At 37.5% G+C, this 19950-nt stretch overlaps 1 protein-coding gene across 10 annotated transcripts in view; it reads right to left on the bottom strand.

Moving 5' to 3' along the window:
• Positions 1–3109: 3109 nt before the first annotated feature.
• The window catches only part of LOC128702688 (nucleoside diphosphate-linked moiety X motif 17), a 28461-nt gene continuing 11620 nt past the window's right edge, over positions 3110–19950 (bottom strand). For 9 of the 10 annotated variants that reach the window (XM_053797069.2, XM_053797066.2, XM_053797070.2 and 6 more), the window contains 5 exons: positions 17200–17395; positions 16389–16609; positions 13316–13478; positions 11383–11473; positions 6889–7109 (listed from right to left, as the gene is read on the bottom strand). In XM_053797069.2, coding sequence (XP_053653044.1) covers positions 6965–7109; positions 11383–11473; positions 13316–13478; positions 16389–16609; positions 17200–17395 — 816 coding nt within the window. In that variant the 3' untranslated portion in view covers positions 6889–6964. Of the gene's footprint in view, positions 3602–6888; positions 7110–11382; positions 11474–13315; positions 13479–16388; positions 16610–17199; positions 17396–19950 lie in introns of those variants that run through there. The other variant, XM_053797063.2, reaches the window with a different exon arrangement.

The following is a 19950-nucleotide window of genomic DNA, read 5'->3' as shown; positions in this document are numbered from 1 at the left end:
TTTACTTTCATAGTTCCTTGATAATGTGAGTAGTCACGAAAGCGCTTGGAATTTCTCTATTCTTTCAGAGTGGTTGTTTTGCATATATATATATATATATATATATATATATATATATATATATATATATATATATATATATATATATATATATATATATATATATATATATATATATATATGTAAAAGAAGTAAATGCTAGGGTGTTCGGGAGAGGGGTGGGATTAAATTATGGGGAATCAAATTCAAAATGGGAGTTGACACAGTTACTTTTTGCTGATGATACTGTGCTTATGGGAGATTCTAAAGAAAAATTGCAAAGGTTGGTGGATGAGTTTGAGAATGTGTGTAAAGGTAGAAAGTTGAAAGTGAACATAGAAAAGAGTAAGGTGATGAGGGTATCAAATGATTTAGATAAAGAAAAATTGGATATCAAATTGGGGAGGAGGAGTATGGAAGAAGTGAATGTTTTCAGATACTTGGGAGTTGACGTGTCGGCGGATGGATTTATGAAGGATGAGGTTAATCATAGAATTGATGAGGGAAAAAAGGTGAGTGGTGCGTTGAGGTATATGTGGAGTCAAAAAACGTTATCTATGGAGGCAAAGAAGGGAATGTATGAAAGTATAGTAGTACCAACACTCTTATATGGATGTGAAGCTTGGGTGGTAAATGCAGCAGCGAGGAGACGGTTGGAGGCAGTGGAGATGTCCTGTCTAAGGGCAATGTGTGGTGTAAATATTATGCAGAAGATTCGGAGTGTGGAAATTAGGAGAAGGTGTGGAGTTAATAAAAGCATTAGTCAGAGGGCAGAAGAGGGGTTGTTGAGGTGGTTTGGTCATTTAGAGAGAATGGATCAAAGTAGAATGACATGGAAAGCATATAAATCTATAGGGGAAGGAAGGAGGGGTAGGGGTCGTCCTCGAAAGGGTTGGAGAGAGGGGGTAAAGGAGGTTTTTGTGGGCGAGGGGCTTGGACTTCCAGCAAGCGTGCGTGAGCGTGTTAGATAGGAGTGAATGGAGACGAATGATACTTGGGACCTGACGATCTGTTGGAGTGTGAGCAGGGTAATATTTAGTGAAGGGATTCAGGGAAACCGGTTATTTTCTTATAGTCGGACTTGAGTCCTGGAAATGGGAAGTACAATGCCTGCACTTTAAAGGAGGGGTTTGGGATATTGGCAGTTTGGAGGGATATGTTGTGTATCTTTATACGTATATGCTTCTAAACTGTTGTATTCTGAGCACCTCTGCAAAAGCAGTGATAATGTGTGAGTGTGGTGAAAGTGTTGAATGATGATGAAAGTATTTTCTTTTTGGGGATTTTCTTTCTTTTTTGGGTCACCCTGCCTCGGTGGGAGACGACCAACTTGTTGAAAAAAAAAAAAAAAATAAATATATATATATATATATATATATATATATATATATATATATATATATATGTGTGTGTGTGTGTGTGTGTGTGTGTACTCACCTATTTGTGATTGCAGGGGTCGAGTCTTAGCTCCTGGCCCCGCCTCTTCACCGGTTGCTACTGGGCCCTCTCTCTCCCTGCTCCATGAGCTTTACCAAACCTCGTCCTAAAACTGTGTATGGTTCCTGCCTCCACTACGTCATTTTCTAGGCTATTCCACTGCCTGACAACTCTATGACTGAAGAAATACTTCCTAATATCTCTCTGACTCATTTGTATCTTCAACTTCCAATTGTGGCCTCTTGTTTCTGTGTCCCTTCCCTGGAACATCCAGTCTTTGTCCACCTTGTCTATTGTGCGCAGTATTTTATATGCCGTTATCATGTCTCCCCTGACCCTCCTGTCCTCCAGTGTCGTCAGGCCGATTTCCCTTAACCTTTCTTCATAGGACATTCCCTTAGCTCTGGAACTAACCTTGTCGCAAACCTTTGTACTTTCTCTAGTTTCTTGACGTGCTTTATCAAGTGTGGGTTCTGAACAGGTGTTGCATACTCCAGTATGGGCCTGACATACACAGAGTACAGTGTCTTGAATGATTCCTGTGTGTGTGTATGTGTGTGTATTTTTTAACATACTGGCCATTTCCCACTGAGGCAAGGTGGCCCAAAAAAGAAGAAACTTTTTCACTATCACCCACTTGCCAGAGGGGCACCGATACTACACTTCAAAGCTGCAAATATCCCCACCCCTTCCTTCAGCGTGCAGGCACTGTACTGCCACCTCCAGGACTCAAGTCCAGTTAACCAGTTTTCCTGAATCCCCTCATAAATGTTACCCTGCTCACACTCCAACAGCATGTCATCATAAAAATCATTTGCCTTCTCCATAAGAGACATGCATGTTGTAAGTGGAGACTAAATTGATGGGAGCAAAGAGCTAGTAACCCTTTCTCCTTATAAATTGCTAAAGTTTTCTATTTTAGGTCACCCTGCCTTGGTGGGATACTGCCAGTTTGTTGAAAAAATAATAATAATAATAATAAAACACAGTGTGGTTTATGACAATTTAGTGAGATGTTTCATCATCAGGGACTTTCTCACAGAGTTGAGTTTGAACCCCACTCGTTCTTCGATTTGAGAGTAGTACATACATAGTACATAGTAGAGAGGCACAAGCAGTAATGCGGTGAGCCTCTTGGAAACTTTGAAGTTAAAAATTCGGTTAGTAGGCTGATTTCAGTACTTCTTCACATAGTTTATGTAATAGCAGTGTCTTATCTAATGTCATCGTCATATATATGGCCTATTTCTACCCATCTCTGTAGAGCTAGTTAGAAAGAGAGCATATATATTATATTTTATTAACATACTTGTTGGTATGTAATTCCATTCACCTACATATACACACGTATATATGTAAAAGAAATGCAGAATATAAACCAATGGACGCCAATTCTTTTTGAGGAATTTGAATTTCTAAGGACTATTGATTGCATGTGATTCTTTAAGGCAGCAAGTCAGCTGTCACTAACATTGATTCAAGTCTATCATAACCCAAGAATTTAAGAATTTTTTTTTTAGCACCATGTTCTCTTCAGTTGTGTACCTATAGTGATTCTTTGTTTGGCAGTATTGCTTCTCAAGACTGTCTCAGAGATTATGATGTGATGTCAGGGTAATGATAATAATAATAATTTTATTTCAGCATCATACAATATTTGTACAGAGATGGGTGACATTTAGTTGTGCATGTAGAAAGCCCATAGTTATGCAGAGCACTTTGGACAATAGTATTTTTTTAATTTTATTTTGTGGGGTTGGATTCTCAGAGTTTACAGTGGAATCTCGGTTTTCGTATGCCCCAGTCTTTTTAGGATTCAGTTTTCGACGACTTTTTCTGTCAAAATTTTGTCCCAGTTTTCGTACATCACCTCGGTTTTCGTAGAGTTGACAATGGTCCGTACCAAACACGTCCGCCTGCCTGCCCACGTCATTTGGCCACTCAAGCGCTGAGTGACTCAGTCCACCTTTGTTTATTGTTGAGTGAGCATCACCCTACACTTGTTGTGGAATCTATTGTGTCTTTGGGGAAGTCCATGGAGTTGGATGCGAGTGGCCAGGATGTGGAAGAGTTGGTGGACGACCAAAGGGAAGAGCTAACCACTGAAGAGCTGCAAGACCTTCAACTGGAACAGCAACAGACCACAGCTGAGGAAATTGTTTCAGAGGAGGAGGAGGAAGAGAGAGGGGAGAATGTGCTTTCTTCAGTGATTAAGGACATGTGTGCAAAGTGGAGTGAGTTGCAAAGTTTTGTGGAGAAATATCACCCTAACAAAACTGTTGCAAGCCATGTCTGTAACATGTTCAGTGACAATGCCTTGTCCCATTTAAGGCAAATCTTAAAAAGACGCCAGAAATAGAGTTTTTGTGCGACAGAGGTACAGTAACTCTCAAGCTGATCCTAGTGCCAGTAAAAGACAAAGACGGGAAGTAACCCTGGATAGGGCCTTGATACCAGAAGGTCTTATGGAAGGGGATTCCCCTTCCAAACAGTAACCTCTCCTCCTCCTTCTCCCCTCCTTGCTGTCTTCCATACGAAAACAAGAGTTAAATAAAGGTAAAAGTGATGTTAAATGTTCATTTATCCATTTCATTAGTCATTTATATTTATTTCTTATTGTTTTCTGTATGTAAAAATATAGTTATTCTCTATAAAATGTATTATAAGAAGAGCAGAGTATATGGAGAGTAAAAGAAAGGTGAAGAGAGTGGTGAGAGAGTGCAGATGATAGAGTGGGAGGGGCACTGTCAAGAAATTTTAATGAAAATAAGAAAAAATTTTGGAGTGAGTTAAACAAGTTAAGAAAGCCTAGAGAACATATGGATTTGTCAGTTAAAAACAGAGTAGGGGAGTTAGTAGATGGGGAGAGGGAGGTATTAGGTAGATGGTGAGAATATTTTGAGGAACTTTTAAATGTTGAGGAAGAAAGGGAGGCAGTAATTTCATGCACTGGCCAGGGAGGTATACCATCTTTTAGGAGTGAAGAAGAGCAGAATGTAAGTGTGGGGGAGGTACGTGAGGCATTACGGAGAATGAAAGGGGGTAAATCAGCTGGAACTGATGGGATCATGACAGAAATGTTAAAAGCAGGGGGATATATATTGTTGGAGTGGTCGGTACTTTTGTTTAATAAATGTATGAAAGAGAGGAAGGTACCTAGGGATTTGCGGAGAGCATGTATAGTCCCTTTATATAAAGGGAAGGGGGACAAAAGAGATTGTAAAAATTATAGAGGAATAAGTTTATTGAGTATACCAGGAAAAGTGTACGGTAGGGTTATTATTGAAAGAATTAGAGGTAAGACAGAATGTAGGATTGCGGATGAGCAAGGAGGTTTCAGAGTGGGTAGGGGATGTGTAGATCAAGTGTTTACATTGAAGCATATATGTGAACAGTATTTAGATAAAGGTAGGGAAGTTTTTATTGCATTTATGGATTTAGAAAAGGCATATGATAGAGTGGATAGGGGAGCAATGTGGCAGATGTGGCAAGTATATGGAAGAGGTGGTAAGTTACTAAATGCTGTAAAGAGTTTTTATGAGGATAATGAGGCTCAGGTTAGGGTGTGTAGAAGAGAGGGAGACTACTTCCCAGTAAAAGTAGGTCTTAGACAGGGATGTGTAATGTCACCATGGTTGTTTAATATATTTATAAATGGATTCGTAAAAGAAGTAAATGCTAGGGTGTTCGGGAGAGGGGTGGGATTAAATTATGGGGAATCAAATACAAAATGGGAATTGACACATTTACTTTTTACTGATGATACTGTGCTTATGGGAGATTTTAAAGAAAAATTGCAAAGGTTAGTGAATGAGTTTGGGAGTGTGTGTAAAGGTAGAAAGTTGAAAGTGAACATACAAAGGAGTAAGGTGATGAGGGTATCAAATGATTTAGATAAAGAAAAATTGGATATCAAATTGGGGAGGAGGAGTATGGAAGAAGTGAATGTTTTCAGATACTTGGGAGTTGTGTCGGCGGATAGATTTATGAAGGATGAGGTTAATCATAGAATTGCTGAAGGAAAAAAGGTGAGTGGTGCGTTGAGGTATATGTGGAGTCAAAAAACGTTATCTATGGAGGCAAAGGGAATGTATGAAAGTATAGTAGTACCAACACTCTTATATGGGTGTGAAGCTTGGGTTGTGAATGCAGCAGCGAGGAGGCGGTTGGATGCAGTGGAGATATCCTGTCTAAGGGCAATGTGTGGTGTAAATATTATGCAGAAAATTCGGAGTGTGGAAATTAGGAGAAGTTGTGGAGTTAATAAAAGTATTAGTCAGAGGGCTGAAGAGGGGTTGTTGAGGTGGTTTGGTCATTTAAAGAGAATGGATCAAAGTAGAATGACATGGAGAGGTAGGGGTCGTCCTCGAAAAGGTTGGAAGGAAGGGGTGAGGGAAGTTTTGTGGGCGAGGGGCTTGGACTTCCAGCAGGCGTGCATGAGCGTGTTCGGTAGGAGTGAATGGAGATGAATGGTATTTGGGACCTGACGATCTGTTGGAGTATGGGAAGTACAATGCCTGCACTCTAAAGGAAGGGTTTCGGGATATTAGCAGTTTGGAGGGATATGTTGTGTATCTTTATACATATATGCTTCTAAACTGTTGTGTTCTGAACACCTCTGCAAAAACAGTGATTATGTGTAAGTGAGGTGAAAGTGTTGAATGATGATGAAAGTATTTTCTTTTTGGGGATTTTCTTTATTTTTTTGGGTCACCCTGCCTCGGTGGGAGACGGCCGACTTGTTGAAAAAAAAAAAAAAAATTGGGTGTGGAACGGATTAATTGGATTTACATTATTTCTTTTGGGAAATATTGCTTCAGTTTTTATCAGACTCTTTAGAACAAATTAATCATGAAAACTGAGGTTCCACTGTATATCTAGACTATCTTCATAAAAAATTTAAGGTCTGTGCTCATTTGGACCTGGGGCTATCACTGGTTGCTGCTAAGTAAACTGAGGTTAGATTTGTCAAAATTGTTATTATATTCAGTTGCTGGATGCATTTGGTGGGTCACTGATGTATTTATATTCATGGGGAGGTGCTAAATCTATAATGGTAAGTAATCAGGTTTGATCCAAGGAAGGAGAGTGTAGCTCCCATTCTTTGCACCAAAGCATCAAGGCACCCCTTCCCCTCCCTTAAAAGATTTAAGTCTGAAATATTCAAAGAGTTTGGTGGCACATTCATAACACCTTATTTCCACAATTACAGAGAAGCATTTATGCTTAAGTAACAGTACATTGTTAAACCATATAACTTTTCAAGATAAAGTAAGGAGTATGAATTTATCTCAAATGAAAATTGCATATTAATGGGCCATCCTCCTGAGAGTTATCAGAGCTGTTATAAGATCAACAGATCTCAACAGTGATGATTAACTTAAAATAGGAAGTTAAAAAACATACCGTACATGAATATCTACACTTTATAATTACAATAGAATAACTGCTTAACTGATAAATTCAACATAAAACTTACAATCTTAATTCATATTTTTGGTTTTAGCTTTTGTAATGAAGCAATGTCTTCACTCTCATTCTGAGGGAAATAATCCTTGTATAAATCCATTTGTGAAGTTTTGAGTAAACTGGAATCTTTCAAATGTTGTTCAAGCCAGAGGGACAATGCAAACCTGAAAAACAAAAGGTATACAATATGGTAAACTACTGAGTTGTGCATAAATTTCATTTGCTTCAGTTACAACAACACACTCTACAGGCAGTGTTTTGCTATAGGAATGGATTCATCTATCAGTGTAGTCCTTGCCAATCTGTTTATGGAATGCATGGAGGCAGAACACTTCATATGAAACATTATCCCCAATAATGTAACTTCTTTCAACAAACCGGCTGTATCCCACCGAAGCAGAGTGGACCAAAAAGAAAAAAGTTTCTCTTTTTAACTTTAGTAATGTATACAGGAGAAGAGCATATTAGTTGCCTCTTACAACATGCATGGCTTATGGAGGAAGAATTCTGTTTCATTTCCCCGTGGAGATAAGAGGAAATAAACAAGAATAAGAATTAGTAAGAAAATAGAAGAAAACCCAGAAGGGTGTGTATACATATGATTGTATGTGCATGTGTAACGTAACTTAAGTGTAAATAGAAATAACAAGACGTACCTGAAATACTGCATGTTTATTAGACTGAAAAAAGTCACCAGCAATCCTATCGTCTTGTAAAACAAGTACAGTGGACCCCCGCATAACGATCACCTCCCAATGCGACCAATTATGTAAGTGTATTTATGTAAGTGCGTTTGTACGTGTATGTTTGGGGGTCTGAAATGGACTAATCTACTTCTCAATATTCCTTATGGGAACAAATTCGGTCAGTACTGGCACCTGAACATACTTCTGGAATGAAAAAATATCGTTAACCGGGGGTCCACTGTACAGGTTTCCATTTTACATTCACTTGGCAGGACAGTAGTACCTCTCTGGGTGGTTGCTTTCTACCACCCTACTACCTAAGTAATGTAACATGGTTACATTATGTAGACTACATACTTATTATAGCCGCTAGAAAGATACATGTTGGAGATCTATGAATGAGCTAGTTTACCTTGGAAGCAAAGAGAGCAGTGTTCCCATCTTAGATGGTTTATCTCATCAATCCAACGACAACACTTAAGTTCCATGTCTATTTTAGACTCAATAACAAGAATGACTTGCTTCATCTTTATTCCAACCAAAAAAAGTGAATCAAATTAGGAGTGGTAATATGATTTTTCTTAGAGCACACAGGATTAGCAGCCCCCATTATTCAGAGAGCGTGCCTATATGCACCACATTTATACAAAACTGCAATTCCCTTCAAATTTTCTCAGAGAATGCAGAAAGAGGGTTTTGTGCATAATCAACTGGAGCCACACCTAAAACTTGTATCATTCTTCTTAATAACAGTATAGTTAAAAGCTTTGCCAAGTCCCTCTCATCATTTAACATCAGAGTAGATGTAGTTAAGACACATAGGCAACATTTAAGCAACTTTATTCCAAAACGTTTCGCCTACACAGTAGGCTTCTTCAGTCGAGTACAGAAAGTAGGCAGGAGCAGTAGAGATGTGAAGATGATGTAATCAGTCCATCACCCTTAAAGTTGTAGATTGGAGGTTGTCAGTCCCTCAGCCTGGAGAAGTTCTGTTCCAAAGTCTGGAACTAACTGAAGATCAAGCGACAGTGTTGAGACTTAAATACTGTCAGAAAGAGAGGTGCAGAGTAGTAGTAGTAGTGAGATTGTAGCCACTGAGAGGTCACGTCTCTCTCAGAACGAACGGTTCTTACTTGAAGAAGTTGTCCAAGGTGTTTTCTCTTCTGTACCAAGATGCCACTGTGTTGCAGTGTCTGTCAGACACAATGATGCAGTCTGTCAAACACTGCAACACAATGGCATCTTGGTACAGAAGAGAAAACACCTTGGACAACTTCTTCAAGTGAGAACCGTTCGTTCTGAGAGGGGCGTGACCTCTCAGTGGCTACAATCTCACTACTACTACTACTCTGCACCTCTCTTTCCGACAGTATTTAAGACTCAACACTGTCGCTTGATCTTCTGTGATATGTTTCTTTTCTGTAAGTCTGATTTTTGTTCACATATTATATTAGAAAGTGAAATAAATATCTTAGTATGATTCCACATCCTTTATCCTTAAACAAAGTTTAAATTGTAGGGGGTACGAGGTTAGAGCAAAAATTTTATAGGGGTGCGGGAGTAAGAAAAGGTTGGGAACCACTGATTTAGATAAAGAAAAATTGGATATCAAATTGAGGAGGAGTATGGAAGAAGTGAATATTTTCAGATATTTGGGAGTTGACGTGTCAGCGGATGGATTTATGAAGGATGAGGTTAATCATAGAATTAATGAAGGAAAAAAGGTGAGTGGTGCATTGAGGTATATGTGGAGGCAAAAAATGTTATCTATGGAGGCAAAGAAGGGAATGTATGAAAGTATAGTAGTACCAACACTCTTATATGGGTGTGAAGCTTGGGTTGTAAATGCTGCAGCGAGGAGGCGGTTGGAGGCAGTGGAGATGTCCTGTCTAAGGGCAATGTGTGGTGTAAATATTATGCAGAAAATTCGGAGTGTGGAAATTAGGAGAAGGTGTGGAGTTAATAAAAGTATTAGTCAGAGGGCTGAAGAGGGTTTGTTGAAGTGGTTTGGTCATTTAGAGAGAATGGATCAAAGTAGAATGACAAGGAGAGCGTATAAATCTGTAGGGAAAGGAAGGCGGGGTAGGGGTCGTCCCCGAAAAGGTTGGAGGGAGGGGGTAAAGGAGGTGTTGTGGGCGAGGGGTTTGGACTTCTAGCAAGCGTGCGTGAGCGTGTTAGATAGGAGTGAATGGAGGCAAATGGTATTTGGGACCTGATGATCTGTTGGAGTGTGAGCAGGGTAATATTTAGTGAAGGGATTCAGGGAAACCGGTTATTTTATATAACCGGACTTGAGTCCTGGAAATGGGAAGTACAATGCCTGCACTCTAAAGGAGGGGTTTGGGATATCGGCAGGTTGGAGAGATATACTGTATTGTGTATTTTTATACGTATATACTTCTAAACTGTTGTATTCTGGGCACCTCTGTAAAAACAGTGATTATGTGTGAGTGAGGTGAAAGTGTTGAATGATGATGAAAGTATTTTCTTTTTGGGGATTTTCTTTCTTTTTGGGTCACCCTGCCTCGGTGGGAGACGGCCGACTTGTTGAAAAAACATATATATATATATATATATATACACACGGTAGGGTTATAATTGAAAGAATTAGAGGTAAGACAGAATGTAGGATTGTGGATGAGCAAGGAGGTTTCAGAGTGGGTAGGGGATGTGTAGATCAAGTGTTTACATTGAAGCATATATGTGAACAGTATTTAGATAAAGGTAGGGACGTTTTTATTGCATTTATGGATTTAAAAAAGGCATATGATAGAGTGGATAGAGGAGCAATGTGGCAGATGTTGCAAGTATATGGAATAGGTGGTAAGTTATTAAATGCTGTAAAGAGTTTTTATGAGGATGGTGAGGCTCAGGTTAGGGTGTGTAGAAGAGAGGGAGACTACTTCCCGGTAAAAGTAGGTCTTAGACAGGGATGTGTAATGTCACCATGGTTGTTTAATATATTTATAGATGGGGTTGTAAAGGAAGTAAATGCCTCGGTGGGAGACGGCCGACTTGTTGAAAAAAAAAAAAAAAAATATACACACACCACTCTGGGTTTTCTTTTATTTTCTTACTAGTTCTTTTTCTTATCTCCACGGGTAAGTGGAACAGAATTCTTCCTCCGTAAGCCATGTGTGTCATAAGAGGCAACTAACATGCAGGGAGCAAGGGGTTATTAACCCCTTTTCCTGTATACATTGCTAACTTTAAAAAGATAAACTTTCATTTTTCTTTTTGGGTCACCCTGCTTCAGTGGGATATGGCCGGTTTGTTGAAAGAAGAAATTGTGTAATATACATACATTTGGAGGGATATGTTGTGTATCTTTATAGGTATGTATATGTTTCTAAACTGTTGTGTTCTGAGCATCTCTGCAAAAACAGTGATTATGTGTGAGTGAGATGAAAGTGTTGAATGATGATGAAAGTATTTTCTTTTTGGGGATTTTCTTTCTTTTTTGGGTCACCCTGCCTCGATGGGAGATGGCCGACTTGTTAAAAAAAAAAAAACATACGTACTACATAATGATCATAATTTATGTCTGCCTGAATTGCATTGTGTAACTATCAGCTTTTCCATGGATAATAGAACAATATATGTAAACTTTAGTAGTAGCAATTTGAAATATCAACTAAAATAAAATTTCCAATTGCAACTTATGTGACTTTATCAACTACAATTTGATTCTTCCTTTGATTTGATGCAGTTAAAAAAAAAAAGTTGGCTTACCATATGAAACCAAACCCACCTGCTTCCTGTACTAAGTCTTTCAAGGTTCAGCTCATTAGCTTGATCTATGTTTCTCAGTACCGATGATTCTATGCTTCCAGATGCATGCTCTATAAAAAAAAAAATAACCTGATCAGTTTACATTTTGATATAAGTGTCATAAATACAAATAAATGAGAAGATAAATCCCACATGAATGGAACATAAAATGTATATTTTAGTCTCATATAGAGATCCTCTTTGGTCTATATTACATATTCTGATGCCAAGTTCATTTAGGAGCTCAAGAATGCAGTACATACAGTACACACTAAGTACATCCAGATGCAAAAGTGTAATAAATACTATTTAATGACAAACTATACCACATGGAGAAAATGAAACATGATAAAAATAATATTACACTGTATGTCTCAGCTCACAACTGAGGCCTCAGTGGTAGGCTGAAATATGCAGCACAAGCAATCTCCTTATCTTTGGTTTTACTTTCTTTATATGGGTTAGTTTGTGCTACAGACATAAGGAAGATCCCCCATTTATAATCGTATTGTGTTCCTGAAAATCGTTTGTTACTCAAGTGTTCAGAATTCAGAAACTATTTACCTATTGCTGTATTATCCTGTTTTAATCCAGGGTGTGCTGTCCAATCCCTCTCTCCTGTTTTCTTATACCCCTTTCTCACATTCCTTCCCTCCCACTCTTGAATCTTATCATGTATGACATTACCTGGGCAGTATCAACAATTACTGCCTCCCTCTCTCTCACTGTATCTGCCACAATACCATTTTTTTTACACATGTTCACTGTTATGATAGTATTAGATGCCTGTGGGAAGGTACTGGTGTGCTCGGGCTTTTGGTGAGGAAGGAAGGTGGTGGAGTCAAGTTATTTAAACCTCTGCATGTCAGTAACTCAACATGTGTTAGATATGACCACCCATGAGCCCCCAATCAGTAGTTCTCAACGAATTTCTACCAAACAAATATGAACTCTACACACACATGCATAAAATGAGCAGGGTAATATTTAGTGAAGGGATTCAGGGAAACCGTTTTTTTTCATATAGTCGGACTTGAGTCCTGGAAATGGGAAGTACAATGCCTGCACTTTAAAGGAGGGGTTTGGGATATTGGCAGTTTGGAGGGATATGTTGTGTATCTGTATACGTATATGCTTCTAAACTGTTGTATTCTGAGCACCTCTGCAAAAACAGTGATAATGTGTGAGTGAGGTGAAAGTGTTGAATGATGATGAAAGTATTTTCTTTTTGGGGATTTTCTTTCTTTTTTGGGTCACCCTGCCTCGGTGGGAGACGGCCGACTTGTTGAAAAAAAAAAAAAACATGAGCTATTAGTGCATTCAGTAAAACTGTAAAATATAATATGCATTTATAATTCAATCTTAACAAAATTGTAATTTTTAAATTTATTAAATCTACTATTCATGATAAGTCTCTAATAAATCAACAAGAACTCTCCACATTTTTTAAACATGCTGGCTGTCTCCCACTGAGGCATAAAATGAAAGGATAGTACACAAAATATAAATACATTTGGTGAGAAAATAGCCAGGAAAATTATCTAGTATTTGAATATTTGTCATGATCATACATGAAGAATGGTGTTCAAAATTGTAGATTATCATAAGTCAGAGACCTATTATGTTCATCAAGAATTAAATTTTATTATTATCATACATGTAATAAACATTTTTAACAATTGTCTTGTAATTTTAGAGTTCAGTTGTTGAAGTTTTTATTTTGTGCATTCATAAACAATTCAAGTTCCTGAAAGACCTTTTAATTTACCCTACAAAAATACAAAATATTTTCTTTTCTGCAGTATACAAGTAATGGAATTTACATATAATAAAATATTATTAGACACAAAAGAAAGCTACTAGCAGTCAGTTAAGAAAAATATCAGCACTAGACCCCATTCCTTAAACTGTACCTCCAAACTTATTGACGAGTGTAACGTGAATTTTTTCATCTTGTGAAGCTTTTCCTGCTCCCTGGTTTTGGTCTTGTTCTTCTAAGCTATCAGTCTTCCACACTGATAACTTGATAAGATCCACAGAAAGCCATACAGCAGCATCCACTTCCTCTGGGCATAGCTGCTCAGGATGTTATTATATTTTAATAAAAATACAGTAATACATACATCACGATGATTTTGTCAACTACAGTCCCTCCTCACTTAACGACGGAGTTCCGTTCCTGAGACCACATCGTTAAACAAATTCATCGTTAAGTGAGGAGCATACTATAATGGTAGTGAGTTTGTGTCAACCATCTTTGATATTGTTTTAATGTCACCTTCACACCATTTATAACATTTCTGGTATATTTTTAAATGTTTATACAGTAGTGTACTGTACGTATATTGAAATACAGTGGACCCCCGCATAACGATTACCTCCGAATGCGGCCAATTATGTAAGTGTATTTATGTAAGTGCGTTTGTACGTGTATGTTTGGGGGTCTGAAATGGACTAATCTACTTCACAATATTCCTTATGGGAATAAATTCGGTCAGTACTGGCACCCGAACATACTTATGGAGTGAAAAAATATCGTTAACCGGGGGTCCACTGTAAACTGAATAGAGGAAATCAGCTCTAATATACATTATTTAGGTATGAATACTGGTCATAGAGCCCATCGTAAGTCTGAGGCATTGGTATTGAGTACTCACTTCAGCTCCAAAAATCTGATACACCATAAATTTTTTATGTGCTTTTCAGTTATAAATTATGAATTTAAAAATGTTACCCTAGTATAACATAGGAAATTTACATTAGGAATCCATAGATATAAGTACTGTACATTAACCCTTTGACTGTCGTAGGCCCCTTTCTGAAACTGTCATTCTATGTCGATAAATTTTTGGAAAAAAAAAAATTATTTTTTCTTATGAAATGATAGAGAATCTTTTCCCAATGGTAATGACACCAAAAGTACGAAATTTGGTCGAAAACTCACAGAATTACGCTCCCGCAAAGTTAGTGGTCTCTGCAACATATACGCATCGTCGATTTCGCCGACTTTGAGCCCTGTTTTTGGCCAATTCTGTTGTTCCAGTTGACCAAACTCATAGCTATTTCTTTAGAACTCCATTTTTTCTATCTGTTGCATACAAGAAACTGCCCATTTACCGATTTGAACTACCCAATAAAGTGGTCAGAAATTGGCAATTTGGCCAATTTCATGCAAATTAAAAAAGATGCCAATTTCAAAATAGGATCCAGAATAAACAATGTAGACATTCTTGGCACTAAAATAACATATCCTCTGTTCATTAGTCACGTCTCAAGGCCCCTCTTATATTACTATTGCTTTCTATTTTGATTTTTTATTCATACAAAAAAATACAAAATTTACTGTTATGCAGACTACTGCATTATTGTAAAAATGGTATAAATAATATTAATGCACTAGTGAAAGAATATTAGACTCCCCAGTTGAAGTGTATTGGACATGTGGTGTGATTTGCTTACTCCTGAACATTGGTAAAAATCGAACATTTCCGCTACTTTGAGCTCAATTTCAAGGTCGTTTTCATCATGAAAGTAATCAAGATCATCTCTATTTCTGTAATATGTTTAACATTTTATCACGTGAGACCATGAAAACAAGAATACAATGATAAATACTATACAAAAATACACCTCAAAGTCGGCGTTTTAATCCAAAAAAACGTTCAGTTTTTTTTCTCATTACACACTGTGTGCTGCAGGATTTTTTTTATGTGGTGCACACTGACCACACAGACCCATTCTCTCACATGTAGGCCTACCAGCTTTCTCCTGCTTGATTTGAAGCCGCTAGAATTTACGCGTATAAATACGTCAGAAACAGTGGTGCGTAAGACGTATATGTACGACCGAAACAGTCAAAGGGTTAAACCTTCTATACAACAGACCTTTATACAGTATTACAAACTTCAGATATACCAAGCAAAATCTACTGAGTCAATCGATTTGGAAACAATGGACAAATTCCGCTAGTTACAAAACTGTCTATTAGTGTTACTATTATGGCAAAACAATCTCTTCTCTATCCACTATTACAGTATAATTATTAATATTGTACAGTGCTATTAATAGAGAATATGGTAAGCACATATGAAGTGCCGAGAAGAAAACTGACAAACTTGCTAGTGAGCAAAATGTGCATGACAAACAAATATTGTGTTTTCTGTAAGAATGTTTATCAGTCTTTAAAAATGAGACCAGTTTGATTGAAATTGTGTGGCTCATTATTGAGACAGTTGTAAACAAGTAGCAAACCTTTGTAAGTGATCATCTCAAAAACGACATTTGGTGAATTTGTCATTTTCTTTCATGGTGCATAGATTTCTAAGCCATTTTCACAAAAGTGACATTTGGCGAGTTGTCAATTTTCTTCTCAGCACCTCATATACAGTACATTTAAAAAGACACTGGACAAATATTATTCATCATATTAAAAACTTTGTTTAAAAGCCTTCCTTAAACAAGCAGCCTTATTTAAGTATAGAGATCTGCTGCTAATGGATTAGATTTTTACAACTTTATACAATATTTAAGCTATCCCTCTAATATTGCCTATACCCCATTATCATTGAGCCAGTCTCTCTCAGTATCATCTTTAAAAAAAAAAGGCTTAACTTTTGCTATTCATCTTCATTACTAGCATTTTTTAATCCTAACTTCTTAATTCCATTATGTAACATCCCATTGTTTCCCTCCCACTCCAAAAAAAAAAAAAACTTTCTGAAAAGCTCAATATGATTTGTCATGTTATTATTATAATCAAGGGGGAAGTGCTAAACCTGTAGGATTATGCAGTGCCTGTGGGGGGAATGGAAGGTATTCAGGCTTAATTCAGGGAACTGGAGCACAGATCCAGTTCCCTAGATCGAGCCCCTCACCAGCATCAGGGAACCTTCCTTGAGGAGGTGATTTATCATAGTGTTCAGAATTAAAGACCTATGAAGTTTATTGCTACACAATCCAAAAGGTTACTGAATATGTTTAAATTACCTTAAACTCTTTTTGTAGTTCTTCTGAAGCTCTTTGAAGGACTATGTGTAAATATACAACAATGTGGTGTCGCCTTGGTTGACCCATTGACAGTAGTGGGGGAAATACTGACTCCCAGAGACCCAGGATGTGAACACTCTGGTACTCTTCTGCTGTGATTACTAGACCTGTCTCTTCCATGAGTTCTCTTAATGCTGCATCTTCTAAGTTCTCTCCTTCCTCTGTAATCCAATTTGATATCAGTTGCCATGTAAAAGGATATGTGCAACTGAGATATTTTACTGCAGCAAGCCAATACATATTGGCTTGTTGCAATAAAATATCTCATTGGTTGCATGTCTTTTTACCTAATGTATTGTCGGTAATTCTACGTTGTTTCTATCAATTAACTGAAAATTCAGAGTAAAAAATGCACGAGGCAAATAGGTTGTGATGTACAAATCATCCTTCACATGATTCCTTTTTTTTTTTTAACCAAATTTTGTTCCTTCCTTGTTTACAAATTTAAGTCACTTTTTCTTGCTCCTACTTTCTAATGATTAGTCATCCCTACAAATTCATGAGTTTTAATTATCCAACATTTTTACTGATAAGCAGTCTACAACTATATTAAATTATCTAATGTTCTTCTGGCTGTATGGTTTTCCCATCCCCAAATCTCTCTATTCTAGTAATTATCTATATGTATATAAAACAAACATACACAAAACAAACAAACAAACATCCACCCATATGATAAAACTTAACTCTGAGTTAAGCAGAGTCCCAGTAAAAGCATATTCAGAATGTTGTACCCATTAAACAAACCTACCCACATGACCACCTGGAGGTACCCATACTCCAGCAAAGGTTCGCATGTGTTTAGCTCTTCTGGTCAGTAACAGGCATTTGTCACTAGACTCCAGAAGAACTGCTACACCAACATCAACTCCTCGGGTGGCAATATCTAGTGGTAGCGCAGCAGAGCCTTCCTTATCTAGATGTTGAATGGGGCAGAATGGTGGATGCTACAAAAAAGAACAATATCATCTCAATTATTATTACAGTATTATGTTCATGTAAAATCCTAGGTAGTAAGTTGGTAGACAGTAACTGCCCAGGGAGGTACTACCGTCCTGTCAAGTGAGTGTAAAACGGAAACCTGTAATTGTTTTACATGATGGTAAGATTGCTGGTGTCTTTCTTCTGTCTCATAAACATGCAAGATTTCAGGTACGTCTTGCTACTTCTTCTTACACTTAGGTCACACTACACATACATGCACAAGCAAGCGTGCATGAGCGTGTTAGATAGGAGTGAATGGAGACGAATGATACTTGGGACCTGACGATCTGTTGGAGTGTGAGCAGGGTAATATTTAGTGAAGGGATTCAGGGAAACCGGTTATTTTCATATAGTCGGACTTGAGTCCTGGAAATGGGAAGTACAATGCCTGCACTTTAACCCTTTGAGGATTTTCGTCGTACTAGTACGTCTTACGCGTAGGGGTTTTTGACGTACTAGTACTCATAAATTCTAGCGACCTCAAATCTAGTGGGAGAAAGCTGGTAGGCCTTCATATGAAAGAATGGGTCTATGTGGTCAGTGTGCACAGTCTAAAAAAAATCCTGCAGCACACGGTGCATAATGAGAAAAAAAAAACTTTTTCCATTTTTTTTAATAAATCAGCGACTTTGCAGTGTATTTTCGTATAGTATTTATTGTTGTATTCTAGTTTTCTTGGTCTCATTTTATAGAATGGAAGACATATTACTGAAATTGAGATGATTTTGACTGGTTTTACAATGAAAGATGCCTTGAAATTGAGCTCAAAGTAGCAGAAATGTTCGATTTTTACCAAAATTCAAAAGTAAACAAATCGTGCCAAGCGTGCAATACACGTCAACTGGTGAGTCTAATATTCTTTTACAAGTGCACCAATAATATTTATACCATTTTTTACACTAATGCAGTAGTCTGCATAACAGTAAATCTTATATTTTTTGTGAGAATAAAAATTCAAAGTGGAAAGCAAAAGAATATAAGAGGGGCCTTGAGACGTGACTAATGACTAGAGGAAATGTCATTTTAGTGCCAGGAATGTCTTTCTTGTTTATTCTGGACCCTATTCCGAAATTGGCATCTTTTGAAATTTGTGTGAAATTGGCAAAATTGCTAAATTCTGACCACTGTACTGGATAGTTGAATTTATAAATGGGTGGTTTCTTGCACCCATTCGATAGAAAAAATGGAGTTCTAGCGAAATATTCATGTTTTTTGTCGACTAGTACAGTGAAATTGGCCGAAAATGGGGCTCAAAGTGGGCAAAATCGCCGATCCGTAAACATCGCCGAGACCGCTAACTTTGCGAGAGCATAATTCCGTAAGTTTTCTATCAAATTTCAAACTTTTGGTGTCGTTATGATCGGGAAAAGATTCTCTATCTTTTCATAAGAGAAAATTATTTTTTTTTTTTTTAAATTTGGCCGACCCTGAGAACGAGTTTCGGAGAGGGCCTGTCGACCCTCAAAGGGTTAAAGGAGGGGTTTTGGGATATTGGCAGTTTGGAGGGATATGTTGTGTATCTTTATACGTATATGCTTCTAAACTGTTGTATTCTGAGCACCTCTGCAAAAGCAGTGATAATGTGTGAGTGTGGTGAAAGTGTTGAATGATGATGAAAGTATTTTCTTTTTGGGGATTTTCTTTCTTTTTTGGGTCACCCTACCTCGGTGGGAGACGACCGACTTGTTGAAAAAAAAAAAAAAAAAAAAAAATATATATATATATATATATATATATATATATATATATATATATATATACATATATATATATATATATATATACATACATACACACACACACACACACACACACACACACACACACACACACACACACACACACACACACACACACACACACACACACACACACACACCCCTCTGGGTTTTCTTCTATTTTCTTACTAGTTCTTGTTCTTGTTTATTTCCTGTTATCTCCATGGGGAAGTGGATCAGAATTCTTCCTCCGTAAGCCATGCGTGTTGTAAGAGACGAATAAAATACCAGGAGCACAGGGCTAGTAATCCCTTCTCTTTACTAAATGTAAAAGGAGAAACTTTCGTTTTTCCTTTTGGGCCACCCCGCCTCAGTGGGATACGGCCGATGTGTTGAAAGAAAGAAGAAAGAAATATACATATATATATATATACAGTATGTATTTTTTTTTTTTTCAACAAGTCGGCCGTCTCCCACCGAGGCAGGGTGACCCAAAGAGAAAGAAAATCCCCAAAAAGAAAATACTTTCATCATTCACTCACACATAATCACTGTTTTTGCAGAGGTGCCCAGAATACAACAGTTTAGAAGTATATACGTATAAAAATACACAATATATCTCTCCAAACTGCCAATATCCCAAACCCCTCCTTTAGAGTGCAGGCATTGTACTTCCCTTCTGGGTTTTCTTCTATTTCCTTACTAGTTCTTGTTCTTATTTATTTCCTCTTATTTCCATGGTGAATTGGAACAGAATTTTTCCTCCATAAGCCATGCGTGTCGTAAGAGGCGACTAACAT

Source organism: Cherax quadricarinatus, chromosome 79 (assembly GCF_038502225.1).
Source record: "Cherax quadricarinatus isolate ZL_2023a chromosome 79, ASM3850222v1, whole genome shotgun sequence".
NCBI classification, from domain to species: domain Eukaryota; kingdom Metazoa; phylum Arthropoda; class Malacostraca; order Decapoda; family Parastacidae; genus Cherax; species Cherax quadricarinatus.
Note: the sequence above shows the minus strand (reverse complement) of the source record. Positions and strands in the feature narration are given on the sequence as shown.